At 39.5% G+C, this 26,128-nt stretch overlaps 1 protein-coding gene across 3 annotated transcripts; it reads right to left on the bottom strand.

Moving 5' to 3' along the window:
- Window positions 1–245: 245 nt before the first annotated feature.
- Window positions 246–24,905, bottom strand: rbm20 (RNA binding motif protein 20). 3 transcript variants are annotated; one of them, XM_061275234.1, is made up of 14 exons: window positions 24,519–24,905; window positions 11,463–12,453; window positions 11,031–11,095; window positions 10,640–10,743; window positions 10,169–10,269; window positions 6,995–7,141; window positions 6,413–6,544; window positions 6,235–6,314; window positions 5,378–6,044; window positions 4,288–4,371; window positions 3,617–4,199; window positions 3,118–3,183; window positions 1,947–2,068; window positions 246–1,061 (listed from the first exon to the last, which is right to left on the bottom strand). In XM_061275234.1, the coding sequence occupies exons 1-14, from the start codon at window positions 24,578–24,580 to the stop codon at window positions 999–1,001; spliced, it is 3,267 nt and encodes a 1,088-aa protein (XP_061131218.1). In that variant the 5' UTR covers window positions 24,581–24,905; the 3' UTR covers window positions 246–998. The 3 variants fall into 3 exon arrangements, with proteins under 3 accessions (XP_061131218.1, XP_061131220.1, XP_061131219.1); XM_061275236.1 differs by lacking the exon at window positions 24,519–24,905 and adding an exon at window positions 14,963–15,112; XM_061275235.1 differs by lacking the exon at window positions 24,519–24,905 and adding an exon at window positions 13,962–14,882.
- Between the last annotated feature and the right edge of the window lie 1,223 nt (window positions 24,906–26,128).

Genomic DNA, 26,128 nt, shown 5'->3' on the forward strand with positions numbered 1-26,128 from the left:
AATACCTCAAATGAGTTCTTCCCAATTTTGAACTATTTTGCTTCAACACTTGGGGGCGCTGTTTTACAACAATACCGTCCAAAGTCATGAGCAGGTTATGAATGTAATGTATCCTCTCTCTGAATGAGACATGACACCATGCAGCAGCAGGTAAAGAATCCAAGCCTAAAAATCACTCAACAACCTGTTTGCACGTTAAGAAAGCTAATAAAGCAAGTAAACAAACAAATAAACAAACACAAACCCCTCGAAAAAGTATTTATTCACATGAAAATTATATTTAAGAAAACAACATTAACATTCAGGATAAGGCTTCATATTGTGTAGAAAAGACATTTGGCTTTGAAAGCAACTGTTGTATTTGGAAGTTGAACTGGTCTAGTTTAATGTACCATATTTAAAATGCTGAGGCATTAAATTAATCTAATAAAGCTAGGACTGAGGGATTGACATTTATACACAGTAGAGATTTGATTGCAGAGCCATTGCATCATAATTACACAAGAAATTAATTTGACCTGAAAGACAACTGTTGTGCACACAAGACCAGAGTTCAAGAAAAGCTTTACGTCAGTTATCAATAAATTGCACACACTGAGTTAGAAACTCAACAAACAAAATTCACCTGAGCATTTGTCTCAGTTTTTACGAGTAAAAACATTCATTGGCATCATTTAAGTCACAATGCAGTTGCAATAGTACAATCTATTATTGTTAGTTGGACAATTCAAAGTCCAAACTGGAAATCAGATTTTGAAAGCAAATCGATTTGTTAAACACTGTGTCAACATCCAAATTAAATAACACTTAGCTTTGTGTGTACAAAGAATAAAACCAATAAATAGTCTTGCTATACATCGGAATATGTACAAAATTGAACACAATTATGAATAACATTTCCGAGCATTATTCCATTATCCTAAAACAAGTGCAAGTATCCGTAATTTTTATGCCTCCATGAATTCCACTTGTGCTGCTTGTGGTAAGAGGACGGGATGTCACTGTGTGCTTGAGAATTCAGCAAGGTCTAGGCTCTCATGTGCCAGGTGGGACAGGTATTTCTGCATAATCGGAAGGGAAACATCACCCAAATAATTATTCAAACAGGTTTACAGAGTAGTGTGTAAGTTAATCTCTTTTATTGTAATGTTTTTTATTTGTGTTTATATTTACAGTAATACAACATTATTATGCACAGTATGTGAATTATAATGTTTCAGTCAAATTGGTACAGATGCAGAACATCTCAAATATATTATTACTGCACTTCTCATCCGGAATAGAAATAAGACAACAGCCCTGTCATGAAATATCATTTCAACTCATGGGTATTAATATCTGGAGAAATGTAAACCATTAAAAATGTATATACATAACATAGGGACCACATGGAGATTTGACAGACAGCACAAGTGTCAAGAACATTTTTCTACATGGAATGTCACACATTGAGTGCTCGGGAATCATTTCTCCCCTTACTTGCGTCAGCTGTGCTGCCAGCCAGCAGAGAAATGTGACACGGCTTTCTGTTGAATTGTCAATATTCTAACATACAACAGTTATGGATCAAGCGAACATGAAATACTTGTGTTTCTGTGTGCACTGGGTGTGTCTATAAATATTGAATGTCACAGAGTTGACTGAATAACTGTTTTAATGGTTTTATTTTTTTTCCTTTGGATAAAAACACCTATAAATGATTAATTATATATCATTTATGAGTAACAAATACAGTGAACCCATGACTTGTTTGTCACGTCAGTATTTGGGGCAGACAAATGACTTCACCGTTATAATTTTATAAGAAAATAAATTGTATCATTTTTATATTTTATATTGAACTGCCTGTATAGAATTATGAAAAGGTATAAAGTGTTAAATAATTGTTCTTTTTATTAATACATAATTCAACCGGGTGTAGGACAAAGGACATTGACAGCACACACCTGTAGGTTCCTGTAGTGTACAGTGCTGCGGCAGTGATTCATCTTTGCAGTTTCCTCGCTGGTGTAAAACAGCTCACAAAGTTTACAAAAGAAACCAGTCCTTGCCTCAATGAACTCCACTCCTGCAAAGCAATGAGCGATATGTAGTTTATCGTCTAAAAGAGAATTCCTAGACACTTTATTATGAGACCCTTTCAGGGGCGGAGCTACGTGGTGGCCAGGGGTCGCAATTGTTACCTATAAACTCATCAAAATAATGAAAAAAAATCATGAATTATTTCACTCTGTCAGGACTGAATATATGAGTTTCACTTTTTGAACAGAACTCAAATTAATTACATTTTGCAGGATACATAATCTAGTTTAGTGAGAAGTAGCTGGGTTGCAGTTGCCACCAATATTTTGCATTTACATTTGAAAGGAACTTTTGAAAGTTGGACATTCTGACTTGGAGCCAACTTTGGGCGAAAGGCGGGGTGCATCCCAGACTGGTCGAGTACATCCAGACAATCAACCAATTCAACTCACATTAACACTAATGGACAAATCAGACATTGAAAAGGCTATCTTGCTTTTTTTTAGTGCGTGTAAGAATGATTAGAAAACCGAAGTTACTCTTTGCAGACAAACGAAAAACCTACACAGTGACATCCTTCATTGCCTTGGGTTTGGGAAAAACAAATTCGAGTTCTGCAGAGGTTGTACTGGATACAAACCCAAATTGTCGAGACATCATCCAACCAAAATAACCCCATTACTCATGGCAGACAGCTCTCGTGTCTGTGATCTATTGTTGCCACGCAGCAGAGGCGGCTTATGTAAGTCCCTATGCACCATGTGCTGGGCCGTGCCATTCCAGTGCTAATAATAATATAAATACTCATCTCTCTGGGGTGCAGTTCACAAGCAGATCACGGAAATAGGTCAGCAAGTGGCCAGCCAATTCCCGTCAATTAGAGTGCTAATGCAACAGGTTGTCAGTGCCGTTATTAGCAGTGTACATGATAACGCTTTAACGTTCACACTAAGACAGCAGACACTAATATCTGAGATCCTTAGGCTGTTAGAATGAGAAGCTATAAAAAGTTATAAATGATCATTCTCTATTTTGGGTATAACTGGAGAACCAAAATGATTTGTTGCATTCCCATCTCACACGGATCTTGCTTACCTAAAGGGATGATGTGTTCAATGACAACCTTCTCCTGTTCATTAGATGATGAGGGCGCTTCAATATCTGCAAAAAGAATATTTGAAAATAATAGAAGGGATACAATGTGAAAAAAACAAAAAACATGTATTTATTTGTGATGATTTCACATTTTATTGATAGGTTGGTCTCAATGGTCAATTGTACTGGTAATCAGAGATGGCGTTGTGTGCGCCGTAATGTATTTTTGAAACCGATTTAGGAATATCTTTACTTATTTTCTTGTACATTGTTTTTTTTTGTGATATTTTCATTTTTCTTAAGTTTGGCTTATAAAAAACCTGCACACTTTGGATTTTACCATGTGTTGTAATTCATAGTTATGCCATTTCAGAAATAAAACACCTGTTGATGAACCTAACCTATGTAATTTATGATTGGTGAAATTTTATACGTATTTTTTGGCAATGAATAAAAAATACCTATATATCAACATCATATAATATCATATTTTATCTACCTTTTTTAAGAATGCTGTCATTGTGTTGAGTGACATTGGAACTGGCCTCAGTGACCTGGACTACATCCTGGACCTTGCAGTCATCTGATATTTGAATGTGATTTTTTATCGGCTTTTCCTCTAAGGGCCCGTTGTCAGAAACTTTGTCTTCTGTACTCGTCTCCTCCAATGCTGCCTTAAACTCCTCATTGGGAAGTTCAATTAGGTTCACAATCGGTGGCTCGGAAGTAACAGGACTCTTTATAGGTTCTTCTAAACTTGTCTCATTTGGAACTTCTTTCTCAGTTGCAGATGTTTCTTGGACTTCAGCATCCTCACATGTCTGTTCCTGGATGGATTTGTTTATCTCCTGCTCCTCATCCTCCAAAGGGAGTGAAGGTGACAGTGAAGTCCCTTTTGTTGTTTGCGTTTGTTCCTCTGCAGACTCTTCAGGACAGGTCACATCCTCTTCCAGCTCAGGAAGGTCTGGCTCAATAATGAAATCGTCGTCTTCTCCCACTTCATCAACTGTAAGAAATTCCTCTATGTTCTTGGGATAGCAGCAGTCGTCATCAGTGTTTTCTCCACTTCCCAAGTTCTTCTCCTTGCAAAGTAATCAAGAAAAAAAAATGAATACACAGCTGAGCATGTACGCAGATGTTGCCTCCTTTTGTTGTCTTCTTGTTACTTACAATGTCCTTGTGATTAAAACATTCAGCAACATCTTTTGACTTGTCACTGCGCTGAGGTGACACATGTTCTTTTGATTGGCCATCCTACAAAGGAAAGGGAATTAGCATAAAAAATATGTTGAATATTATTCAGCTGCACAGTGTTCCCCTCTTACCAATGCCCCTGTTTTACTGTGTTGCAGATTTTTTAGCAATTGTTGTTCTGATTTAGACCTGTGTACCATACCAGCATGTTGAGTCAAGATTTTGATCCAACAAGTGTTAACTAAAAAGTATCCATACTGATGACTTCAAGCTTCCAAGATATTGGTTACCAGGTTATCAGTATAGCGGTGGTTAAAAATAATTTTTATTACCAACGTATTTTAAGAAAAACACCGTCAACTTTGCCCTGTCAGTGGTCACCCCAGCAAGTCACTTGCATGATATATTTGGCACAACTTTCACACCAGATGCCCTTCTTGACACAACCCACCCATTTTCCATGGGTGAACCATTCACCCTGACCAGGATTTACACCTTGAGCCCTGTGTCTAAAGTCAAAAGACCACCCACTGAGCCATTCAGCCGCCATTGGTGTTCTCTCAGAATATTAGTACATTAAATTGACAGCTGTCCAAATTGGCAACCAGCCTCAACTCCAGCAGAGATGGCAAATCCAGGTACCCTGCCACCGTTTTGCTTTAGCCATAGATGCTTTTTCTAATCAAGTGAGCTGGCAAGTAAATACATTAGAGTGTGGTTGAAATTTTAATGTTTAAAGATATGATATGCAATTCTCTTTTGTTGTCAGTGTCAATTTTACCCGAGTTTCAACGAGGACTGACAAACAGCAAGCAAGTATGTTTGGTATTTTGACTAGAGACCGAAGAGTGAGAACAAAGGCTAAGGCATATTTTGACAGTCTATGTGTTTTAAGCGTGGAGGTGGGGTAAAACTGTAAAAAAATAAAATAAAATAAATGTTTTATATATATATATATATAGTATATGTGTCTCTCTATGCCAGGGATTTTAGATATTGGGGGTCTGGAACTTATTCCCAAATATAAACTGTGGTTCACTGTAATCTAAATGTATTTGTTACTCACAGTATTTGTAGTGGGGCTGTCATGTTTCTCTGTAGGGGTGCACCTCTTGTTTGGCTTCCTACTCCTTCCCCTGCTGGGTGAACGTAGCTTCTTATCTTCTGGTGTTCTGCGAGGTGGCTCATCAATCACCTCGCTCTCCAGATGCCTCGAATGCCTGCTGTGGTCACTGCCATTCCTCCTCCTTGACTTGCTATCGTGTCTTTGGTATGGAGATCTGGTCACCTTCATGTAGAAGCTTTCCTCCATGCTCCGGTAGGAGTTGAAGGACTTGCCTTGAGGACTGCCTCTAGGGAAGTCTCTGTTTCCGGTCATTCCTTTATCAAATCCTCGATCGTCTGCAGACCTGGAGACGACATAATCCGAGGGTTTCCCATAGACTTTCCGGCGCTCCGATGGTCGTTCGTTGGGGCGGTCGCTGTCAATGCTGCATCCGTTCCGCCTGGAGGGTTCATCCCTCTCCATGTCGTCCTCAGCTCGTCTATAGTGCGTAGACCAATCCCAAGATCCTTGGTGTGGGCCCAGGCCATTGGTGCCTCGCTCCGGACCCCTGCAGGGGGTCGCCTGGGGGCTGTGGGCTGAGCTACATGATGTGAAACTGGGACTGTGTGATTGAGGGCTGAGGGAGTTTCTGACGGGGCTGCGGGAGCGAACTCTGTCTGGCATGTAGCTGGAGGAAGGTAAGTTACATGAATCAACCAACCACCATATATATTTTAATTTTTTTTTTTTTACATTGTAAATTCGCCACACAAAGGTACTTTTAGCCAAAAGGCTAGCAAATTTTTACTTTCTGGAATCAAGTTGCATTTTAATCTGTGACGTTTTTCATGTTGCAGAAAATTGAAACATTTCCTTACCGCTCAAGTTTTTGCATTTCATCTCTTTCCCAATGAGAAGCAATATCTTGGATGATCGCCTGAACATCTTTACCCGGTTTCTATAAAAATATAATAAAATAGCAACTATTAAATTGAAATGTATCCTTTTTTTTTTTTTTTTTTACCTTTGAACACACACATTTAACTTGAGTCTTACCTTTAGTTGTAGCTCCTGGTACCTTTTAGACATTCGAATCAGAAGTTTCTGATTGTTTATCATAGCTGGAGTCAGTTGGTAGTACTGAACCATGGCTTGAGCTGCCTCAATATAGGCCATCTCCAGAAACGCCTGATTGAAGAGAGAATAAAAACTAATAACATGTAATATTTTTCATATTCAAATGCACTCTAGTTTTCTCCCACATTCCAAAAACATGCATGGTGGGTTCACTGAAGACTCTAAATATTCGGTACACATAAATGGTTCTTTGTCTATTTGTGCCCTGCAACCAGTTCAGGTGCCCTGCCTCTCTCACCCAAAGAGAGCAGGGATAGGTTCCAACTGTTGTACACCATTGTGGGATGGAACTAGTCGACTGCTTGCCCACTCCCTTCATTCCCATAAAATCAATGTTTAACATTGCAGAAGTAGAAATTGACTCGCTAGGATTGTCACACGCAAAGTCTGTATGAATTACGGAGTCTACTACGTATGCAACCTGGAGTAGCATGTGCAATTACTTAGCCTATATCAATAATTGAAAACAAATATGCTTGACGAAAACATATTCTTTTATACCTGATGAGTTGAGCGCATCAGGATGTAATTGGTAACTTTGCCAAAAGGCAGTCCCAGATTGATGACATCATTCTCAGTACAACTGCCTTCAGGGAGGTTGCAGATGTGAACAACACGTCCCGTGGTGGCCTTTCTTGGGGGAAACGTCTGTAAATATGAGAAGAAAACCATCAAAGGCGGAGAAAATGAAAAGATTGGCAGCAGTGGCCTTGTCTTTGACTTGGCAAATGGGACATGTTGCCTTTGAGCAAGGTCATGAAACCCCAACTGCCCGGGGGCGTGACACAGTTGCGGAGCAGCCTGACTCTGACATTTCTTCTAAGAGTGTTATAGAATTTCCCCAAGGGCCTCCAGAGAGTGTGAAGTTACCAGAATTGGTAACCTAAGCAGCTGTTCCAAACTGACCTTAGACACACAACCGTGTAAATAGTCCTTGTGAATCACAGCAGAAAATGAATCATAGTAATTACAGTTGAATTATAAAATCTTTTATATATATGATTTGTCAGTAGAATCTATCCAGCACTCAGCGATTCTAGCAGGAAACTATTCTGCCCATCATCAAGGCAATACTATCACACAGAATGTCTTTGATTCAGCCCTGTCTATTATTAGCAACTGCAGAACCGTAGCAGTATAATGAAGGTTTAGCACATTCAAACGTATCCACTTGTCATCTCACTGTCATGCGATATTTCAAACATTTTATATTGCAAAGTATACTGACCTCCATTTAATTGCATTTTCAACATTTCTTTTCATACTGAAACACAGCTCATATTTTCATAAACATAGCTGCAGATGTAATATCGACCTGGTTTGAGGTGTTGTATATTTGACACCGTTTTAATTACAGTGCTTATCATGGTCCCATGTCTTGAATTTTCATTTAATAAAATATAAAGCATATATAAATCATGTATTCATAAATTTCTTCTTATGAAGATACAATATACGGTATGTATACATATACATATACACACACACACACACACTTTAATTTAAAGTCTACATTTTTGGACCACAAACTGTGGGGAGTCTGCATCATGGTGACAACTTAACGGTTTTTGGCCAGCAAGATGATTTTGGCAGTTTGAAAAGTACATGAGCGCTAATTCTGTTAATAGCTCTCGGCCAGTACCACTGCCACCATCAGAGCACATAAAGGTCAATATACACTGAGCTCAATAAACAGATCCCATTATAGACTGTTAATGTTCTCTAAATGTTTGAGAGAAGAAGAGTCTTGGGCATTGCTCTCTGCACTTTGCTGGCGTTTGACCTGCAAATATTGTGTGCTTGTGTAAATCCAGGCGGTTTGACCGCAGCAATGAGAAATCCCTGCTGAGGGTGACTAAGGCGATGAACAGTAAACTGAGACTACAAACTAGAAGTACATGTCAGTGGCTTAAAACTGTGATGAAAGTCCTTTGGATAAAAACATACCGTTTTTTTCCGTGTATAGTGCGCCCCCATGTATAATACGCACCCTAAAAATGGCATGCTGATGCTGAAAAAAAGCCTGTACCCATGTATAATACGCACCCAATTTTTATGAATTTTTTTTATGATTTTTTTTTTTTTTTTTTTTAAGTCCCAATGATCGTCACACACGCAGGGAGGCAATGGGTCCCATTTTTATAGTCTTTGGTATGGTCTTAACTAGGCTGGATGTAATCTTTTTTGTTGGCGTTGATTTCTCCGACTGCCCATAAACGCACCACCGCGCTCCGTGCGCGCACGGGAAAGAGGCGTGCGGACGTGAAAAAGGCGGCTCTGTATGGGAGAGACGTTGAAGAGGAATAAAAACACCCTTGGAAACCAAAACTTGGTGATTTCAAGTTTCATTTCGAGGGACATTTGTCACGTCTCGTCCCCAGTTTTGCTATGTGTCTAGGTTGCCATAGTTTCTGTTCGCGTCGCCCCTCTCTTCCTGTGTCACCTCAATCGATGTAACGTGTTTTGTATTTAAGTCCTGTCTGCCCCTCGCTCACCGTCGGATCATTGCATGTGTTACTGTCATGATGTCTGTTTGCTTTCTGTTCCTGTCTTTGGTAATGTCCCCCTGTCTTTTTGTTCCACGACTTTGTCGGTCAGTCCTGTTGTTGGTTTTGTTTTAACTAAAAAAAAAAAAAAAAAAAAAAAATTTAAAAAAAAAAATCAAAAATTTTTTGTACCTATGTATAATGCGCACCCCAGATTTTAGGACAATAAATTCGTTAAATTTTGCGCACTATACACGGAAAAAAACGGTACACAAATTAAGATGGCCCAAAATATGAAGAATACATACAAGAAGTTACATAAAGTACACAGACTTCTAAACAGACTTTCATCTGTAATTCAGCATTAACTTATTTTTACTCTGTGGACTGTCATTAAAGTTAACACAGAGTGATATGGGGTGGTTCGCAGAGCAATTATTTTTATTTAGGGCTATATAAATCAATTTGACAGAGTTCTGAATTTGCTCAGGCACATGCACCATTGTTGAATATATAAATATATTCAACTAAATAAAGGTATACAACTATTCGACATGGTACTGATTGACAGGACTCAGAGGACATGTCTATTTGCCTGCACAAAGCAGTATTCATGTTTGATGGTCGAGAGGAGTAGGTCCCGCTTACTTTAACAGTTCCTGCCAACGTTCCACAAGCCTTCCCCTGCTGATCCCCTGGATCACTTTACTGGGTTCTACTCCATGTGTAGCTTGACACAGCTGCCTGGAGGTTGTTTGGCCTGTACTGCAGTGCTAATAACAGTACAAACAACTATAATCCTGTGTTTATTGTTTTTATGTTTCCAGTTTCTTGAAGATACCATCCTCGGTGAAGGGGGACAACATGAAACTTCAATACAAATAATTACTATATGCCAGTATGAAAATGGACTTGTACGTACAGCCCCCTGTATTTATCTTTGATTTGTCAAGTCCTCCATTCTGTTTTAGATTTTTCCTGCCATTTTTTTTATCTATCAAGAGACAAGATATAAATATACTGTACATTTATAGTGATAGAACTGAAACCTGGTTATGAGTGCCTATCATCGTGGCTAGTTGTAAATAAGATGGCAGCTGCTGTTTTGTTGTAAACATCAGTAGCATATTTTTTATTTCTAGGGGTACAATACTTGAATGGGAAAAAAAATGCCACACATATGTCCGACCTTTGACTCCGGCTGGTGTGACGTAAATCCCGTGCTGGTCAAAGGGTAATTCGTCATGGCTGCAGCTGGCAAGTATGAGGTGTTGACTCCTGAGGAAACATCTGTGGAAACAATTTCCAATTTGTAGAGTGGGCAAGTGTTACAGAAGTGATACGAAACCATCGAAGATGGTTGTATAAAGAGGTGTAAAAAAAAAAAAAGTATTAATCGACAAGCAATTGATTATCGAATTATACGACAAAGCTGCTTTTATGTTATTCTTGCCACACTCAATATTCATACACTATCATATATAAAGCATGTAACGGGAGAAGATTGGACCATATTTTTAAATCTTGACACCTATCTAATTATAGTGTGTTACCTCACTCTCTCAGCTCCATCAGCCACTCTCATTTACATATTGTCACCATTTGAAAAACTGCACACCGTCAGATTCACTTGTGTAGACCATGTTCGGGAATAACTTACCTTGACCTGCAGCAGTGGAGTTCATTGAGTCTCCTCCACCGAGAGCACCATCAACGGGCCTACCGAGCGTGTAGTGAGCAGCTCCGGCTGATACCCCTGCCGAGCTGGAACAATCAAGCACATGGCTCGTTTTAGCTGCCCACTGCCCTCATATCTTATGACAGTGCATACTTTTATGGAAACACCAAGACAGCTGTATGTAGTAGCAAATAATACAAGCATATATTTGCAAAGAAAAAATCTGTTCTAGAATGAATGAGAATTCACTGAAGTAAATTTTGGGCAATCACTGACAAGGGAATCCAGAGTAAGTGGCTCTGCTTGGTGGCAACAGTATGCTGTATGTTATTACGGGACTACTTTAAGAATTCGCACTGATTTGAACACTCACCTTTCGTTATTGTACAGCGTTTGGTTCTGCAGATGTAGTTTTCCCTTTACATGTTGCTCCCAGTCCTGAAAATACACACCCAAGATGACATGCATGAACACTTCATTGAAGCTTTCCCTCTTGTGTACTAATTCAGAGCTGTGGGTGATGAGCCCATCTGCATGTGTATCTGTGTAAAAAAACGATTAACTTAATCACTTGCGTGGAATTGATTTGTGATTGTACCAACTTTAGAACTTGTCAATTTCTTGTCTCGAATTTATGAAGGACTTGAAACTGGACTTGACAAAAATTGTTTTTGAAATTGGTCATTATGCCACAGTAACTTGGGATTTGCTATGATTAATAATAATAATAATAATAATAATAATAATAATAATAACATATCATCAAATTGTGTTTTTCTTTCTTTTCACCAAACAACTAACTCACCTTGAGGTTGTAGACTTTCTTGTCACAGATGCTGCACTGATGTGGCAGTTGAGTGGGTGTGACAGCGTGGTAGTCATTAACTTGGTACGGCTGAAGTGTCCTAGTACCCGTACACAAAGGTTCCTCGCTTCCATGTAGCGGTTGGTAACTCCCAAAACCCTGCAAGCCGTCAGGGACAAAAGACGAACCCTCGCTATTGCCCTTGAATTTGTGGTCAGAAGTGGGCTCCTCTGGGTTATACAGTTGATTTCTGGATCGCACTGCCTGCCCAGCTGCTGTCCAAATATTGGTGGCATCAGAGACCAACGGCGTGTTCTTAGCGTTCGCTGACCCGTCCCATTGCTCTGTCTGTCCAGTGCAGTTGTACAGATTGACATTCTGATCAGCAATGTTGAATCCAGCTTGTTGGCTGGAGATATCCTGTCCATAGAAGTCTTGTTTGAACCCAACATTGTTGAGTTTCGCTTGAGCGTTGACCACGGAATAATGTCCATCGGCAGCAGGGGCTGATGCCGTCGACGTCGCTCCCACGTTGTATTGAAGACGCCTGTCGATGTCAGAGGGATACGTGGGCCCGGACTTTATACCAAACTCCACACCATGTTGGCCTACGATGGCTCCCCCACCATGATGGTTCAGTCTCACATTCCCTAGATTCTGGTTGAATCCGCCAATCCCCAAGGCTGGATTTGAAGTCGGATAACTAAGCACCCCTGTTGGGAAGCCAATTTGGGGGTTCCGCATTTGATTGAAGAGGGGCTGTGCCATGGCAACATTGGAAAGAACCTGATTGAGAACAGCGGCCGCGGTGGCTGTGTTGCCTCCGTGAGCCAGCTTGAGGCGTTGGAGGGTAAGCTGGGCCTGGAGCTGAGCAAGCTGGAGGCTGGCTGGGGTCAGGAGGAGTTGCTGGTTCTGCTGCTGGGCCCCAAATTGCAAACTGCCAGACAGCTGACTTCCCACTTTCTTGTCTGCACTGTCCGCTGGCACTGCACTGATGGCAGAGGGAAGACATTAGGTATACCTCCACAGTATAAATACAAAAATTCTGCCCGAATAAAAATAATAATCCTCGGCTACGACAGACACTGTCATTGAGGTATTGATTACCATTACGGTTAAATTGACATATAGGAAACTTCTTTCAATATGACGTGACAACAGTTCTTGACCACTGCGATCTATATATATTACAAAAAAATCTGCCAATCGAAACCAAGCTACATTCTCAGAATGCTACAGGTTTTTATTGGATTCTTCTTGTGCACCAGCGGATGTGACAATTTTAATGTATTAAACAACTAAAACAAAAATAATTTAATGGTAGGAACAACGTATAACTTATTATAATGATACTTCAAAATTCTACCATAAAGAAAAAGGGCATTAAACTTGGTCAAATTTGTTTTAATAAGGAAAGTTTTTCTTTTTCACAAGTCAGTCAAAGTGATGACATGTCGTTCAGTCCGAGCTTCCTTTATGCGGCGTAGAATTACTGTATGGAACACATGGCGCTGTGAAAGAAGTGCTTAGGAACAAGTTGTCTAAGATTGCCATGACCCACTTTGACCGCTTTGTCATTTCGTTTTCAAACAAATGCTCTCCCATACTATCTAAAATTAGTCGTCTGAACTATTCATCACATCATCTGTTAAGTTGTGGACAACAGTAATCTTGAACCCAATGTTGCCCCATCATACTAAAGAGGTTTTAGACTAATAGCCTTCGAAAAAAATATTTACCACCATCGCTGCCATCAAATGGTCATTCTCTAGCATAATACTGTATGCACTGCAAGCAAAGTGACATCATTCAGTTGAAACTACCTGAAGATATTTTTGAGACGTGAAATATCATATCTACTGTAAATACATAGAGTGGAATTATGACAAGTGATTTCATTTTGAACAATAGGCAATAACTAGTCACGGAGTAGACCGTAAACACTCGTAAGTTAAAATGCATGTTGATGGAGCGTGATACCCTTACACCATCCCAGCCTATGACTCTGAAGCTATAAATACAAGAGTTGCCCCCTTCCATCACAGCAGAGTGTCCTTAAAAGATCAGTCAGCTGGAACACCGAAAATGTCATTTTACACCAATTTATTGATGCTGAATTTTAGAAAGTCCACATCTATTTTGAAAGAATGCTCACTATACTGATTGCATACAACTATTTCCATATTGATATGCTGAAAGCTTTAAGCCACCTGAACCGTCATGGGAGCATTTAATTCATACGCGAGTTTGTAAAGCTTTTTCTTTGGCTTTTCCATGATATCACCACATATGTGTGGGTACCTGGGCTGTCTAAATGGAAAAGTGTAATGACCAGAGAAGCTCAAATACAACTTAAAGCGATGTCAGAAAGCACTGCACAAGTCTATGCATTGGTTGCTGAGTATAATTTGGATAAAGAAAAGGTCAATGTATAGAATGAAATAAGAATGACGTGAGGAAAAAGTGAGTTACTTTAAGTGTTAATGTAATGAGACTTACCTATTCCTCCTTCTGTGCATTTGCCCAGTAACATCAACCTTTGCTACCGTTAACGTCGCTCTACACTAGTATGAAACTTATAAATGCTTAGTATTTTTTTATTATTATTTCTTGTTCGACAGCAAAGAATTTTCAAATGTGACTTTGCTTTATAACTAATACATTTTTCATTTGATATGATTTCTATTTTATCTCTTTCTATTTCATGATTTCTGGTAAAACATGCTCTGTACAAATAAATTGGAGGTTCACCATTGTCATGGAACACACGAAAAGATAGATGACAGCACTTTGAACTTCACAATGTTTATCTAAAACTCTGGTAAATTCACAGTGAAGTATTTGATATTATTCATTACACCATATGGAATCTTATAACGCTGATAAAACCATCTAAGCAAAAACAACTAATTGAAAATTTATTGAAAGAATTCATGAGGATTATTGCTTGATCAAAGTATTTTACGCCCATTCTGATGCCCAGCCATGTCGACCAACTAATCACAAAATCAGTCTTGCTTGCCATAATTCCGGCAGAATCCTTATACCACCAAAGATATTCTTCAGGAGCCCAAAAGACAGCACATTTGTTCAACCATTAAAATTGCATCATCAAATTTGCAAAAATAAAACACACAAGTAGGGATTAGCCAATAGTATTAATTGTTGAAAAAAAATTAACATCTGTTTCCTGGCAGTCCCTTCCAGGACCAAAACAGGCAGCTGCACAATCATAACAAAATTCCAACATGGATCAGTCGACGCATCCTCACTGGAGGAAATAACAAATTAGTGTTAGAATCCTCGTCCAAACCCAGAAAAGTCCTCCGGCGAGCCTGAGGAAACATGCTTCCCACACCCTCCCATATCCACACACGATAAAGCTTCACAGACAGCCAGCCGCACGTCCCGCCTTGCTGGGGTTATCCGGCATAGTTCAGCAGGCAACACTTCAATCCACCACACTTGGAGCTACAAGTTTATGGAAGAAGCAGACGAACCTTTAAGAGGTGCAGCAGGGCTCCAAATTAAAGCTGTGACATGAAGCGACACACTGCGTTTCTGCCCAGAGTCGACTTCTACTCTCAAGCTGAGACTGATGCATGACTCGCTCGGCAGGACGGGGGGCTTGACCGACACTCATTGTGACAAAAGTATTTTCAGAGGAGGCCGGGGTCATTCGGTGCCAGCTACGGTATGAGCTGCTGTTAGCCCGTGTGGAGATTGAGGAACATTGCAGCCAAATTTGTGAAAGTCAAAATATTGTATTCTAATACGATAACTAAATAAATTGTTTTCATTCAAATTTCATTGAATGTAATCTTGAGGAAGTTGTTTTCATCCTTCACTGATTAACACTGTCACTATTTTGTCAGCACCTACCATCATAACTCAGGATCCTTTTTCTAGCAGCTGAAGACGTGTGTAGGTGCAGACAGACAAATTCTCCAATACTTAATCAAAACACAGTATAAAATCCAAAGTCAACAATGAGAAAAGACGCGAGATGGCAAACAAACACAAAATAGTGCACCCAATTGATGAAACATGGGGAGGTTGTGAAGGTGTTCCGCGCTATTTAAATGACCAATTGACCAATTTGTGGAGTTCCGGACTGCTTGTTGATGGGCTCAGAAATAACTATAATCGCACGTCCATTGTCAGCAACACAGAAAAGTATTTATTCCTGACAAAAAGTCTATACAGTAAGCTAATCTCTAAACAGATCTTTTCTTTTTTTTTTGCTTCATTTGTATTCCACAAAATTTTAACCAGAATATCATCTTTAGGCTACTGAGGGTGCATAAAACATATTAAGATGTGGCTTGAATTCCCCTTTAATAGATCAGAACAATCACCTTTATATATTTTTTTTATTTTAGCTCAGAAGAGATCAAACTTTAAACTTATGGCACAGTCTTGAAACTAGTTGTTTTTCTTTTTCACTAAGCCACTAGATGGTGCCACATTTTGCCATAAGTGACAGAATGCCAAATGGCGGCACTTCCCTTGTTATCAACATATGTGACAAGTTGAATTGTTTGTTAGCGTGTACAATGAATTAAATTTGATCAAATACATTTAAATAAGTTTTTGAATTTGGTTGTTGGGAAGCTTGCTAAATCTTCCCTACATTAAAGCAGTAAATGAGAAGACGAGACAAACTTTTACTCTGCGCAACATAATGTCCTTGATCATAGGGCTGAGGGGAACGGGGTCAGGGAGGTGAGAGTGTTACCCCAGTGCAGGGATAGTCACATATGGGGCGTGGTATGTATGATGCAGAGCAGGGTTGGCGTCCCTCACACCACATTTGGCTTAGTCACAGTGGAGGGAGGGAGGGACGGACGGATGCTCCTGATTTAAAGTACCCTTGTTTTGGGTGACGCCAATTGTAAAACCTAAAGAACATACCAACAAATACATCCCCTTGCCTAACATATACAATTAGGTTTTAACGTCTGCTGTCACTGTTCCCACTCGAATAGATCAGAGTGGCACCTGCCCGATGGATTTGCCAAAGAAATTTAATATCAGAGCAGGGTGAGAGAGTTTCCCAACATGCACATTGGTCAAATCATTTTTTTTTTTTTTAATATGGTCAGACCTGAAAAAAGAATTTAAGTAATTGGCGGTAAATGAATGCCAAATTGGAGTGTAGAAATTGCTAAGAGGTGTGCATTTAATCTAATACTGAGAGGTGAAGTAATGTGAGGAGTGGAGGCAGGACACGGTTGGCTGTGACTCTTTATTTTGCTGCAGCTCAGAAACTTATTTATAGCCCACTGCCTGACTATAGTCCATTTCATTGGTTGAGCTATTTAGTGAAAATTATACAATTTTCTTGATTGAGATGTATGTAGATACACTTGCTGTAACAGGTCTACAGGTTAGAATAAGCAGGTGCAGGACACACCTCGTGGAGTCTTCGCTGACTGCGCTCAGCAACACCAAAGCTAAACTGGTCAACGAGGCGATGTAGTCATAAACCCTTCCTTACCCCTCCTTCCGAATCGGCACCATCTCATTTTCATTTTTACATCACTCCCATTCTATTTTAGTGCTTTCCAAATTAAAAGCAACCGTTTAAGGATGGCCTACGAGGTTCAAACAGGTTGGAAATATTTTTATTTCAGCTGCTCTGTAATTTTTTTATTTTAGCTGCTCTGTAATTCAGGGGCAGGAATTAGTGATGATTTTCAAGGATCTTTTTTTAATTTTTTCTTATATAATCATACTAAATGTAAGAGAGATTTGCAGATGCGTGGGTGGTGTTGCAGTGAGGCATAGTCGGTCCACCAAATTCATAAACATGCCGAACTAGAACATTGGCCCGGCACGAAAATGACGATTTGCCTATTTTAACGCCAAGCACCAGTCTACCAAAAAAGGGCCCTCTGTGTGACATTGTCGCTGTCTGGTCGGACCTTATCCATCCTGTCCTTCATGAGAATTTATCGACATGACAAAATTCTCCAATGTCTCACGCTCTGCAGTTTTGACTCGCAACACATGTGCTTTAAAATGTCTCAACTTGTAGAATTGGAGCTCACTTAAAATTCTGCTGTGGAGTCTTTTCCAACATCACTCAAGATCATTACACACAGCCAGTTAAATAAAGCACTAATGAGAGCGTTATACCTTCTAGAACTTCTTTAAGCATCTAGACCATTCACGTCCCCTGGGACGGGTATAAGTCAGTGCACCCAAGATAGCAACGAATTAATTAGTTACCGTGGTCGTTAGCTTCAAAGTTTTTTTTTTGGTTAAGGTACAGTTGGTGTTTTCCCTTAGGTTAAAAAAGGTACAGCATACATATATGATGGGGATACGCTAACATTTCCATCTACTGGAAAATATAGTGAACTCCCATTTCGCATTAGCACCAAGCTGAATCTTTATATGGCTTTGTCAATGTGTTGTTACCCATATCATTCTCTTTTGTTTTATTGTGGCAGAAAACCTGAAATAGGAGTGACAAAGAGCTTAACACAAGTATGCCTCACATCTTATTTGAAGAACTACGTGAGCGAGAAAGTGAGAACAGCCGCTAGTGAAGATTTAAAAAGGTGCCCTTTGATAAGTTGAAGTGTTGCTAAGTTCAAATATATTTGAAGGGAGTCGAAAGGGTACGTACTATATTTTTTTAAAAAGTCTCTGGAGCACGGATTGCCGGCTATTACAGGTGTGTCCGATATCTATCAGACGCAATAAACGGCAGTTCACGACAGTTGTATTTTCATCAGGAGCGGAAAATAAACAGGCTGAGATAGTTTCCGGTCTGCACACCTCAAAGTTTACCGCTGCGGGTAGGCCGGAGGGATTGTCGCTGCCCCTCTATCTTCAAACTGATGACTTACTGACAAGCGGGTGTCTGAGCAGATCCAGACACACAAACAAACATGATCCCACTTTAATTCATGCCATGCAATCCATCGCTATGTGTGGCAGACTGAAATAGATGAGATTGTCATAAACGGTAAAATTGTCCTGAGTATCTCAAACTAAAGAACCAAAGCTTCTGCATGTGTGCAGCAGGGCCGCTCTTACCTGAGGCGCATGTTATCGGCAAATGGATTTAACCTCGTGCTGACAAAAAGAAAACTTCCTCAATCACTCGCTTAACTTCTGTAAGTGTTCAATACTGTATCTGTAAAGACAATGTTCATGTCTCACATTTTGATTTCCTAGCATAAATGTGACGGAAAAACTAATGGAAAAAATGATTAATAAAATGCAGCTGTGGTATACCAAAATACTTAATAACCCCCAGGAGACAAATGGTGAGCTCTTCTCTCAACACAACTGTTTACAGACACTGGACACATTCTTGCATATTATAATATTATCATTGTGGTTGTCTCACACTGAAAACACTGGTCTAAAAAAATGTTATAAACCGGTCATAAAATCTCAATAACAAGTTGTGATAAATTATTACAAGGAGAAATTCTTCATTCTGCCTTGATTTGAGAAATTAAAAAAAAAGCCAAATTTGCATTAATAGTCACAGTACAGTTTTAAAGTCTTCTATGAATAAAGTCAAGATGAATAAGACGTCATGGAGTTAATCATAAGCTATATTAGTCCAGCCCTAAAACTTTATTTGACGCATGACAGATATAAATGAAATTGCTCAAGGAAAACCACAAGTGTGCGTTGAAGGCTGAATGCATGTGCGGCGTTTTTATAAACGTCCCGTGCAAGGACACAAGGTGATCGTTCTCAGCTGTCGACAACTTTACAGAATGCCAGTGGTTATGTTCACCTGCTGCGTCTCAAGCGGCAGAGGCCAGTCACATGATTACACAGTGAATACCTGACATTTTTATTCATTAACATCGGTCAGCATCGTGGTGACATTGGCATTTGTGGACACTTAAGGTTACTGTAGTTCAATCCTCCGCAGCGATCAAGAAAGCGTTGGGAACGTGGCTAACAGGCATAGGATCAACACGGAGGTTTTTTGACAGAGGGGCAAATTTACGGATTTTGTCCTTCACTGGAAAAAAAAAATGGTGTTGAATATGCTTGATTTTATTCTGTCACGTGGTTGCAATGCAATCTATTGATGACAGTTTATTAAAAAAAAGGAGGACTTGTGATAACTGAATCTTAATAATGTCTTTCTAAAAAATTTGCATTTATTCATTATATTTTAGATTTTTGCACATCTTCACCGGCGGGTGGAGACACCTATGTCTAATCAATCTAATTTTTTTACGAATACATAACATTTTTACAAATATATTCAATTACTAGTCACTGATAAAAAAATGTAATGTTTAAAAATGAAATGAAATGAAAAGCTCTCTGGATACGATTTTATAGGCTCAACAAACATGCCTTTGTTGTTGGTTTGAACTGTATATAAAAAAAAGTAAGTTTAAACAGTTTATTTAGTTTAAACGTGTATTCAAACATACAATAAAACATATTAAAAGTAAATATATAAAAAAATATATTTGAATATATAAAAAAAAAAAACTTCCCCTTCTTTTTATAAATTAATCAATGGTCCAAGGTGCGCGCATCATATCTATTTTCAATTTTATTGCACATGGTGAAAATATGTCAACTATTCCAGTCAGGAATAAACAATCTGAGCTACAGCGTGCCTATAGCAATTTTAAAATTCAGACAAGAATTTTGTTGTCATGGTAATCAAATTTGCCTCTTGTTTTCTCTTAAAAAATGTCCTGGGACTATTTTTCCTGCAGTTCCCAAATTGTTGGTCAGGAAATGGTTTACCACAATCTAAACTGTAAAACGTAGGTCAAATGCCAGGGGTTTATCACCTTCAACCTTGGACCCCTTGACGACATAATTCTTCCACATAAAAACCTCAACTACATCCACGAAAAAGCAAACTAGCGTCAAAAAATGCATTTGGTCTAGTTTGCTGCATATGCGGAACACGATTATCCCACCCGAGTCACATATTAGTCGACAGTTACAGATCCAGATTACATTTAAGAGGAAACAGCAACATGAAGCCTCGGTTTTAATAAGTATCAAGTGCAGTGAATCATCACATGCATCCAGTATCTTGACACTCAACAAAGTTATGAGTCGGCTTGACATCCAATTAACCATTTAATCTCATTAAAGCCCACAGCAGATAACTTTTTCAAAGCTTAGTGGCAAGACAAACACACGATTCAAAAGTTGTTATAGTAACTATCGTGCCAAATTTTGATGGAGTCACATTTCCCTCACAGGTCATTTATCTAGAGATTATGAAGAATTATATGATGGTAATTATCACTCATCACCTCTTATCATGTTTGCTTTATTTTTTGAATCTCTTTCTTGTCTGAGTGGCTGGTTCTGCTATCATTTATTCAGGACCTAAACATAGCCAGACCTCCACTCATCATCACAATGACAGAATTCGAGTCTTAATTTTATAATGGCAGTCAAATCCTTTGTGTATAACAAACTGCATGTCGCCACCTCTGTTCTTCTCTGTCTGCCCTTAATGGTCTCATAAGTATGTGAGCTCTGCCGTTCCAAAATAAGAGGGGATTTCATAGATTATCACCATGCAAATTCATCGAATATAAGCCAGGTTTTGGTTTCCACGTAACCGCAAGCATTTCTGAAATGCTAAACTGAAGCAACTCATTGCCTTCATGATTAATAATTTGAGCGGTAGTAACTGATCATGGCGAAAAGATGGCCGACATGCTTTGAGTTATCTGAGAGACTGTTCACGTGCTTTGGTAGGGGCTATTATTTTGGTTAGCAACAGAGTTCGGGAGCTCAGTTGTGTGAGTGATTAAATGTTTGTGCGTGGCAAAATGAAGGACTACAACTGAACCTCGATTTATACGAGGGTCCAGAATTTGGGAATGGCGTTGACTCCGTATAGAAAGTCTTTTTTTTTTTTTGTAGAAAGGCATGTTTTCAGGCAGACGAAGGGGACCTTTGTTTCTTTAATTCACGTCAAGCATGTTGTTGGGCAGCCGAAGGAATTCGTTTGCCGTCCGTCACCCACACAGATCGATGTCTGTTGACATTTTACTAAATGGTTGTTGTTGCATTGTCATTTCATAGTGAATGTCATATTTTCAGGAAACTATATTTTGATTAAATTATTATACAAGCATTTTCAAGGTCAAAAAGGACCACAGAACTGATTCTGAAAAAAAAAAAAGTATTTTATAAGTAACTACGAGCAATGACACTTTGTGCTAGCTAATCTATGTGCGCTTGTGTGTTTTGCACCTGTGAGATATAATAAATTGCTGCATTTCCTGTTTTCTTGCCCCCCCACATTGCGAAAGGCACGGTGCCATGAGCACATGTGTTTTAATGTCCCCTGCTTCAGCTGTTGGCTGTGGACATCAGAATCAGTATGGGACATAAAACAGGAGGTTGGTGTATGTGCCATTTCTACACCCTCCATGTCCTTCTAGGAAACCTTGAAGGGAGCATGCACATAGTCTATGCTCTAAAGTGAGTTATGACTAACATAGTAGTTCTAACAAAGCACATGAGGGCAATGTTAAAAAAATGAACAAAAAAATGAAATAAAGCTCATTTGATTTGTGTCCTTTTCGGTCACTGTTACACGTTTAACAGTACGATTCGCTTTAGTGGTGGCCATGTGTCAACACCTGAGAGAACATTTGTAGCAGTAAAAGTAGGAGTTTGTAAGACTGCAGGAAGTGACGCTGTTTAGACTTGTCATTGCTTCATTTAGTTCTCTAAGCAATAGTCAAAAACAAACCATGAGTTAGATAGCGGTTAAACAAGCAACAGACCCAATAAAGTTGTGAGGATTAAATGTTATGACCTTAATGCTCACATTACAACCATCCCTTTCAAGCTACATTTTTGGGGTAGTCTAGAATCCAGGTGGAGACGTGCCAAAAAAAATGTAGTAAAGTCACTGATCCGGCTGTGCTCCAAGACAGTTTATATTGATTTCAAAGGAGTGAGGTCAGGAAAGCGATTTCAACCCCAACACCAATGTTCTGACAACCGTTCTACCATGTGGTGAGGGAAAGTTGTGACCCGTTGTGTTGTCAGTGACAAGGAGGTTGAGCGGCATATTATACATACTTGGCGGCATACTTGCTCTTAATAACCACCCTAAAATTTTCCTTACCTCTGGTGTGGTCACATTCAACATGCACAATAAATATTTAAGGGGTCTTTTAAGACCTTTGGAGGCCTTGTGAGTGGCCGTGGGGCAACTTAACCTTCTGTGACACACTGCCGCAATCTCTGTCCCGAACGGTGTTTTGTTTTGTCGTTTAATGTGGTTTTGTCCGACACTTTTGTGTGTTCGTCTCGTCGCACCGGGTTGTGCTACAAGTACAGCGGGCTGGTTCAGCTCGACATCGGCGGAAGCGAGTTTTGTGGCGATCTGGACTTTGAAGCAGGGACATTAAAGGCGCTCGGTCTGCTCCGTCCTGAAGCGAGAGCGGGGGCGTCCGGGCCAGGCTGGCGGCCAACCCAGCTCGACCGGCCGTGCCTTCCTTTCTTCGGGCGAACGTTCGATCGCTGGACATCAACATGCCTGCTGAGATCTGTGAAACGGACAGTGCGTAACTGCTGTGCATCTGGAGCGGCTAGTGTGCTATCGGGAGGACCGGGCCATTGTACGAGGGGAAAATCGCGAGGAGGTGGAATGCGTGTCTACATCCGTGACGAATGGTGCCGGGACTCTGTGGTGGGATGCAAGCACTGCTCGCCTCTGGCGAAGTTTGTGATCTTCAGGCTTTTGGCGTCCTGAACTCTCTCCCCCGTTGTTTACTTGTATGTTACTCGTGTACTGTGTCTCGTCACCGTGGGATGGAGGAAACGTAATTTCGATTTCTTTGTGTGTCTTGGCATGAAGGAATTGACAATAAAGCTGACTCTGACTCTGACTCTGACTCTGATTTAGAGTTGGCAGGTGGGGCACCGGGCGGAAAGTCAACAAGTGAGATCAATGAAATAAGCACACGAGATCATACAGCACATGCAGTCAGAAAGTTAATTGGCGAATGTTTTTTATCTATAATTTTGCATTTCAACATAACTGTTCAAAAGATTGCCATGCCGACCATAATTTGAAACGGGATAATTGCGACATGACATGACAATTCGAAGCAGTGAAACTGAATAAGCACAATAAACCAAACCATGAGTAAAGAGCTTAGTCTCAATTTTAAGATTTTTTCTTTTGAGACTTCTGTTCAAGTGCAAATCCTAGCCCCAATTAAGACTTAATTTGATATAATATTTTCCTCAAACATAATTTAATAATACCATCTGTGCTTAAAATTTAATCGGACAAAGTTCATTTGAGACATAATGTTCTAAAATAAGCAAGTGAACTCCATACAGCAGCTCACATTCAAAGGCAACCTTCTAAACCATCATTGCCAAACAGTTATAAATTATTAGACATACGGCAGGAGCCCCAAAGCTACGGGAAAAGACCATAAACAAAATGCATCTATATATTTTGTAAATATTGGTACACACTTAAAAAAGAGTTAAATTGAAACTTAAATGAATAAATTCAGTTTGCATTTAGTTTTGTGTTGTGTACATACATATCACTCGTTATAGTAAATATATTAACCCTTAATAAAGCACTTTGGTAAATGTTGTCGTGAAGCAGCTATGATATAATTTGAAATAAATTATGTATGAGTCGAGTTTTTCATATTAATTATGCAGTATTATTTAGTATCACCATGTAATCGCTGGCGAAATGTTTTTTTCTATGTCACATAAAATTAATATTTAAAATACATCGGAGGACTCCATTTTAAAATGTGTATAGTAAATAATGTATTCATAATAATCATATTAATAGCATTTTCAAGGGAGGTATTTTATTAAGAGTAATTAATATTGTATACATTCATATCGATTGTGACTTCACAAGCCCATGCAAAATATTAAGGAAATATTTAAAAAATTAAAATTATTTCTGCATTTAATGTTAATGTTATGGACAAACATGCTAGAGCGAAAGTACGTACATCTCTCAAAACACACCAGTAACATAATCAGAATCTGCGTTTCATTCAGGCTTGGACTTTGTCTTACCTTTGTGAAACTTCTCCAGTTGTCTCTGAGGAGTATCCACCACTTTGTCCTTTCCCAAGCATTTTTGTTCAGCCCACCTAAAAATATATCCGGGCTCCTACGCCGATCCAAGCACCACCTGCAGCTTTAACACCTCCTAAGCCTCAACCACTCGCAGCGGCAACTTTCAGTTCTTCTCTGGCTGCCAGGTAGGAAGAGGAAAAAAAAAAGATCAACACAGGACAAAAGGGCCACCCTCCTGTTTTCTATAAGCGACTATGTACTCAATTCGGTTCCCCGTGAAAGATGGGGCTTTCAAAGTAGGGTCTCTTCCAATGGCCACGGAAGATTGAGTGAATGGCTCTCTGGAGGGGGGGGGTGGGCTCTGGAGACAGCACAAGGGGGTTGAGTTGGAGCAGGCCAAATGGGAGTCCCTGGCTGGGACAAGCTCGGTACAGCAACGACAGGGACGAGAAATCCTCTCGGGCCAACACTGATTAGCACCTCTACGCTTACACATACAAACAGACGCATGTAAAGTCTGGCCAATAGTGGGAAGCAATGGACACCAACAATTAGCCAGAATAATTTCAAACAAAAAACTGAACGGTCTTTAAATTGGATTCATGTCCATACACTGACTGAATGACACGATTCAATACAACATTATGCCAAAACAGTCACCCCAATTAATTACAGAATGTGCACCATCACCACATTGTCTATTTCAGTGACAAATGGCAGACTTGAGCAGATATCTCTTTCTGTGCTGACAACCATCCGGAAAAGCTCACTCCCAAGCGCTCTGTTATACAAATGTCCGTGTGCGACAACTCTATTTTGGGCTCGGAGAGAAAGCAGATACCACTGTAGCATCAACTGGTGTTGACAATAAGGCAAGCCGGAATGACGGAGAGTCTAGTGACATGATAATAGTCAAGTGATAAAGCCTTCTAAAGAACACCACCACAACAGTGTTTAAGAATGCACAATCACTGTAAGCACTACTGTAATATAAAAGCAACTGGATCTCACATATTAGTAAAAAGTAATCATTTTGGAAATGACATCCAATTTCACATTATATCGCCTGCTTGAAGCCAAAAGAAATTGTGCAAACTTGATGGCTTCATAACCCAGGTCAATAAATGGGAATCATCATTCCACTACAGTCACTGCTCACATTCATTTCAGTTCAAAATGAAAAGAAAATACTATCTCACTACATGGATGACACCTGCGGATTAATGTTTAAAGTGTGATACTGAGGTTTAGATAAATAATCACCACCAGTGTTATTTTGTATGTGTATATAATAGCATGTGGAAAAGGTTTATTACCTGCAGAAATCAAGGCGAGGTCACAGTGTACTGTACTCCAGTCCTGGAACTTCTCTGACACACCTTGTACCGCATATACACTGTCCAAATACATTATGATCATTAGCACAATGTATTGATATTCAATACACGGGTTGTATCAGAGATTACACGGCATACAATCTATTATATTTCTCTGTCATGTAACTAAGGTTACCAACATATTTGAAACAGCAACATTATGGAGTACAGCTCTACAACATGACAACTACAATAACATTATAGATTCATTTTGTATGTATTTGAGAGTGT

This window comes from Syngnathus typhle, linkage group LG3 (genome assembly GCF_033458585.1).
Source record: "Syngnathus typhle isolate RoL2023-S1 ecotype Sweden linkage group LG3, RoL_Styp_1.0, whole genome shotgun sequence".
Classification (NCBI taxonomy): domain Eukaryota; kingdom Metazoa; phylum Chordata; class Actinopteri; order Syngnathiformes; family Syngnathidae; genus Syngnathus; species Syngnathus typhle.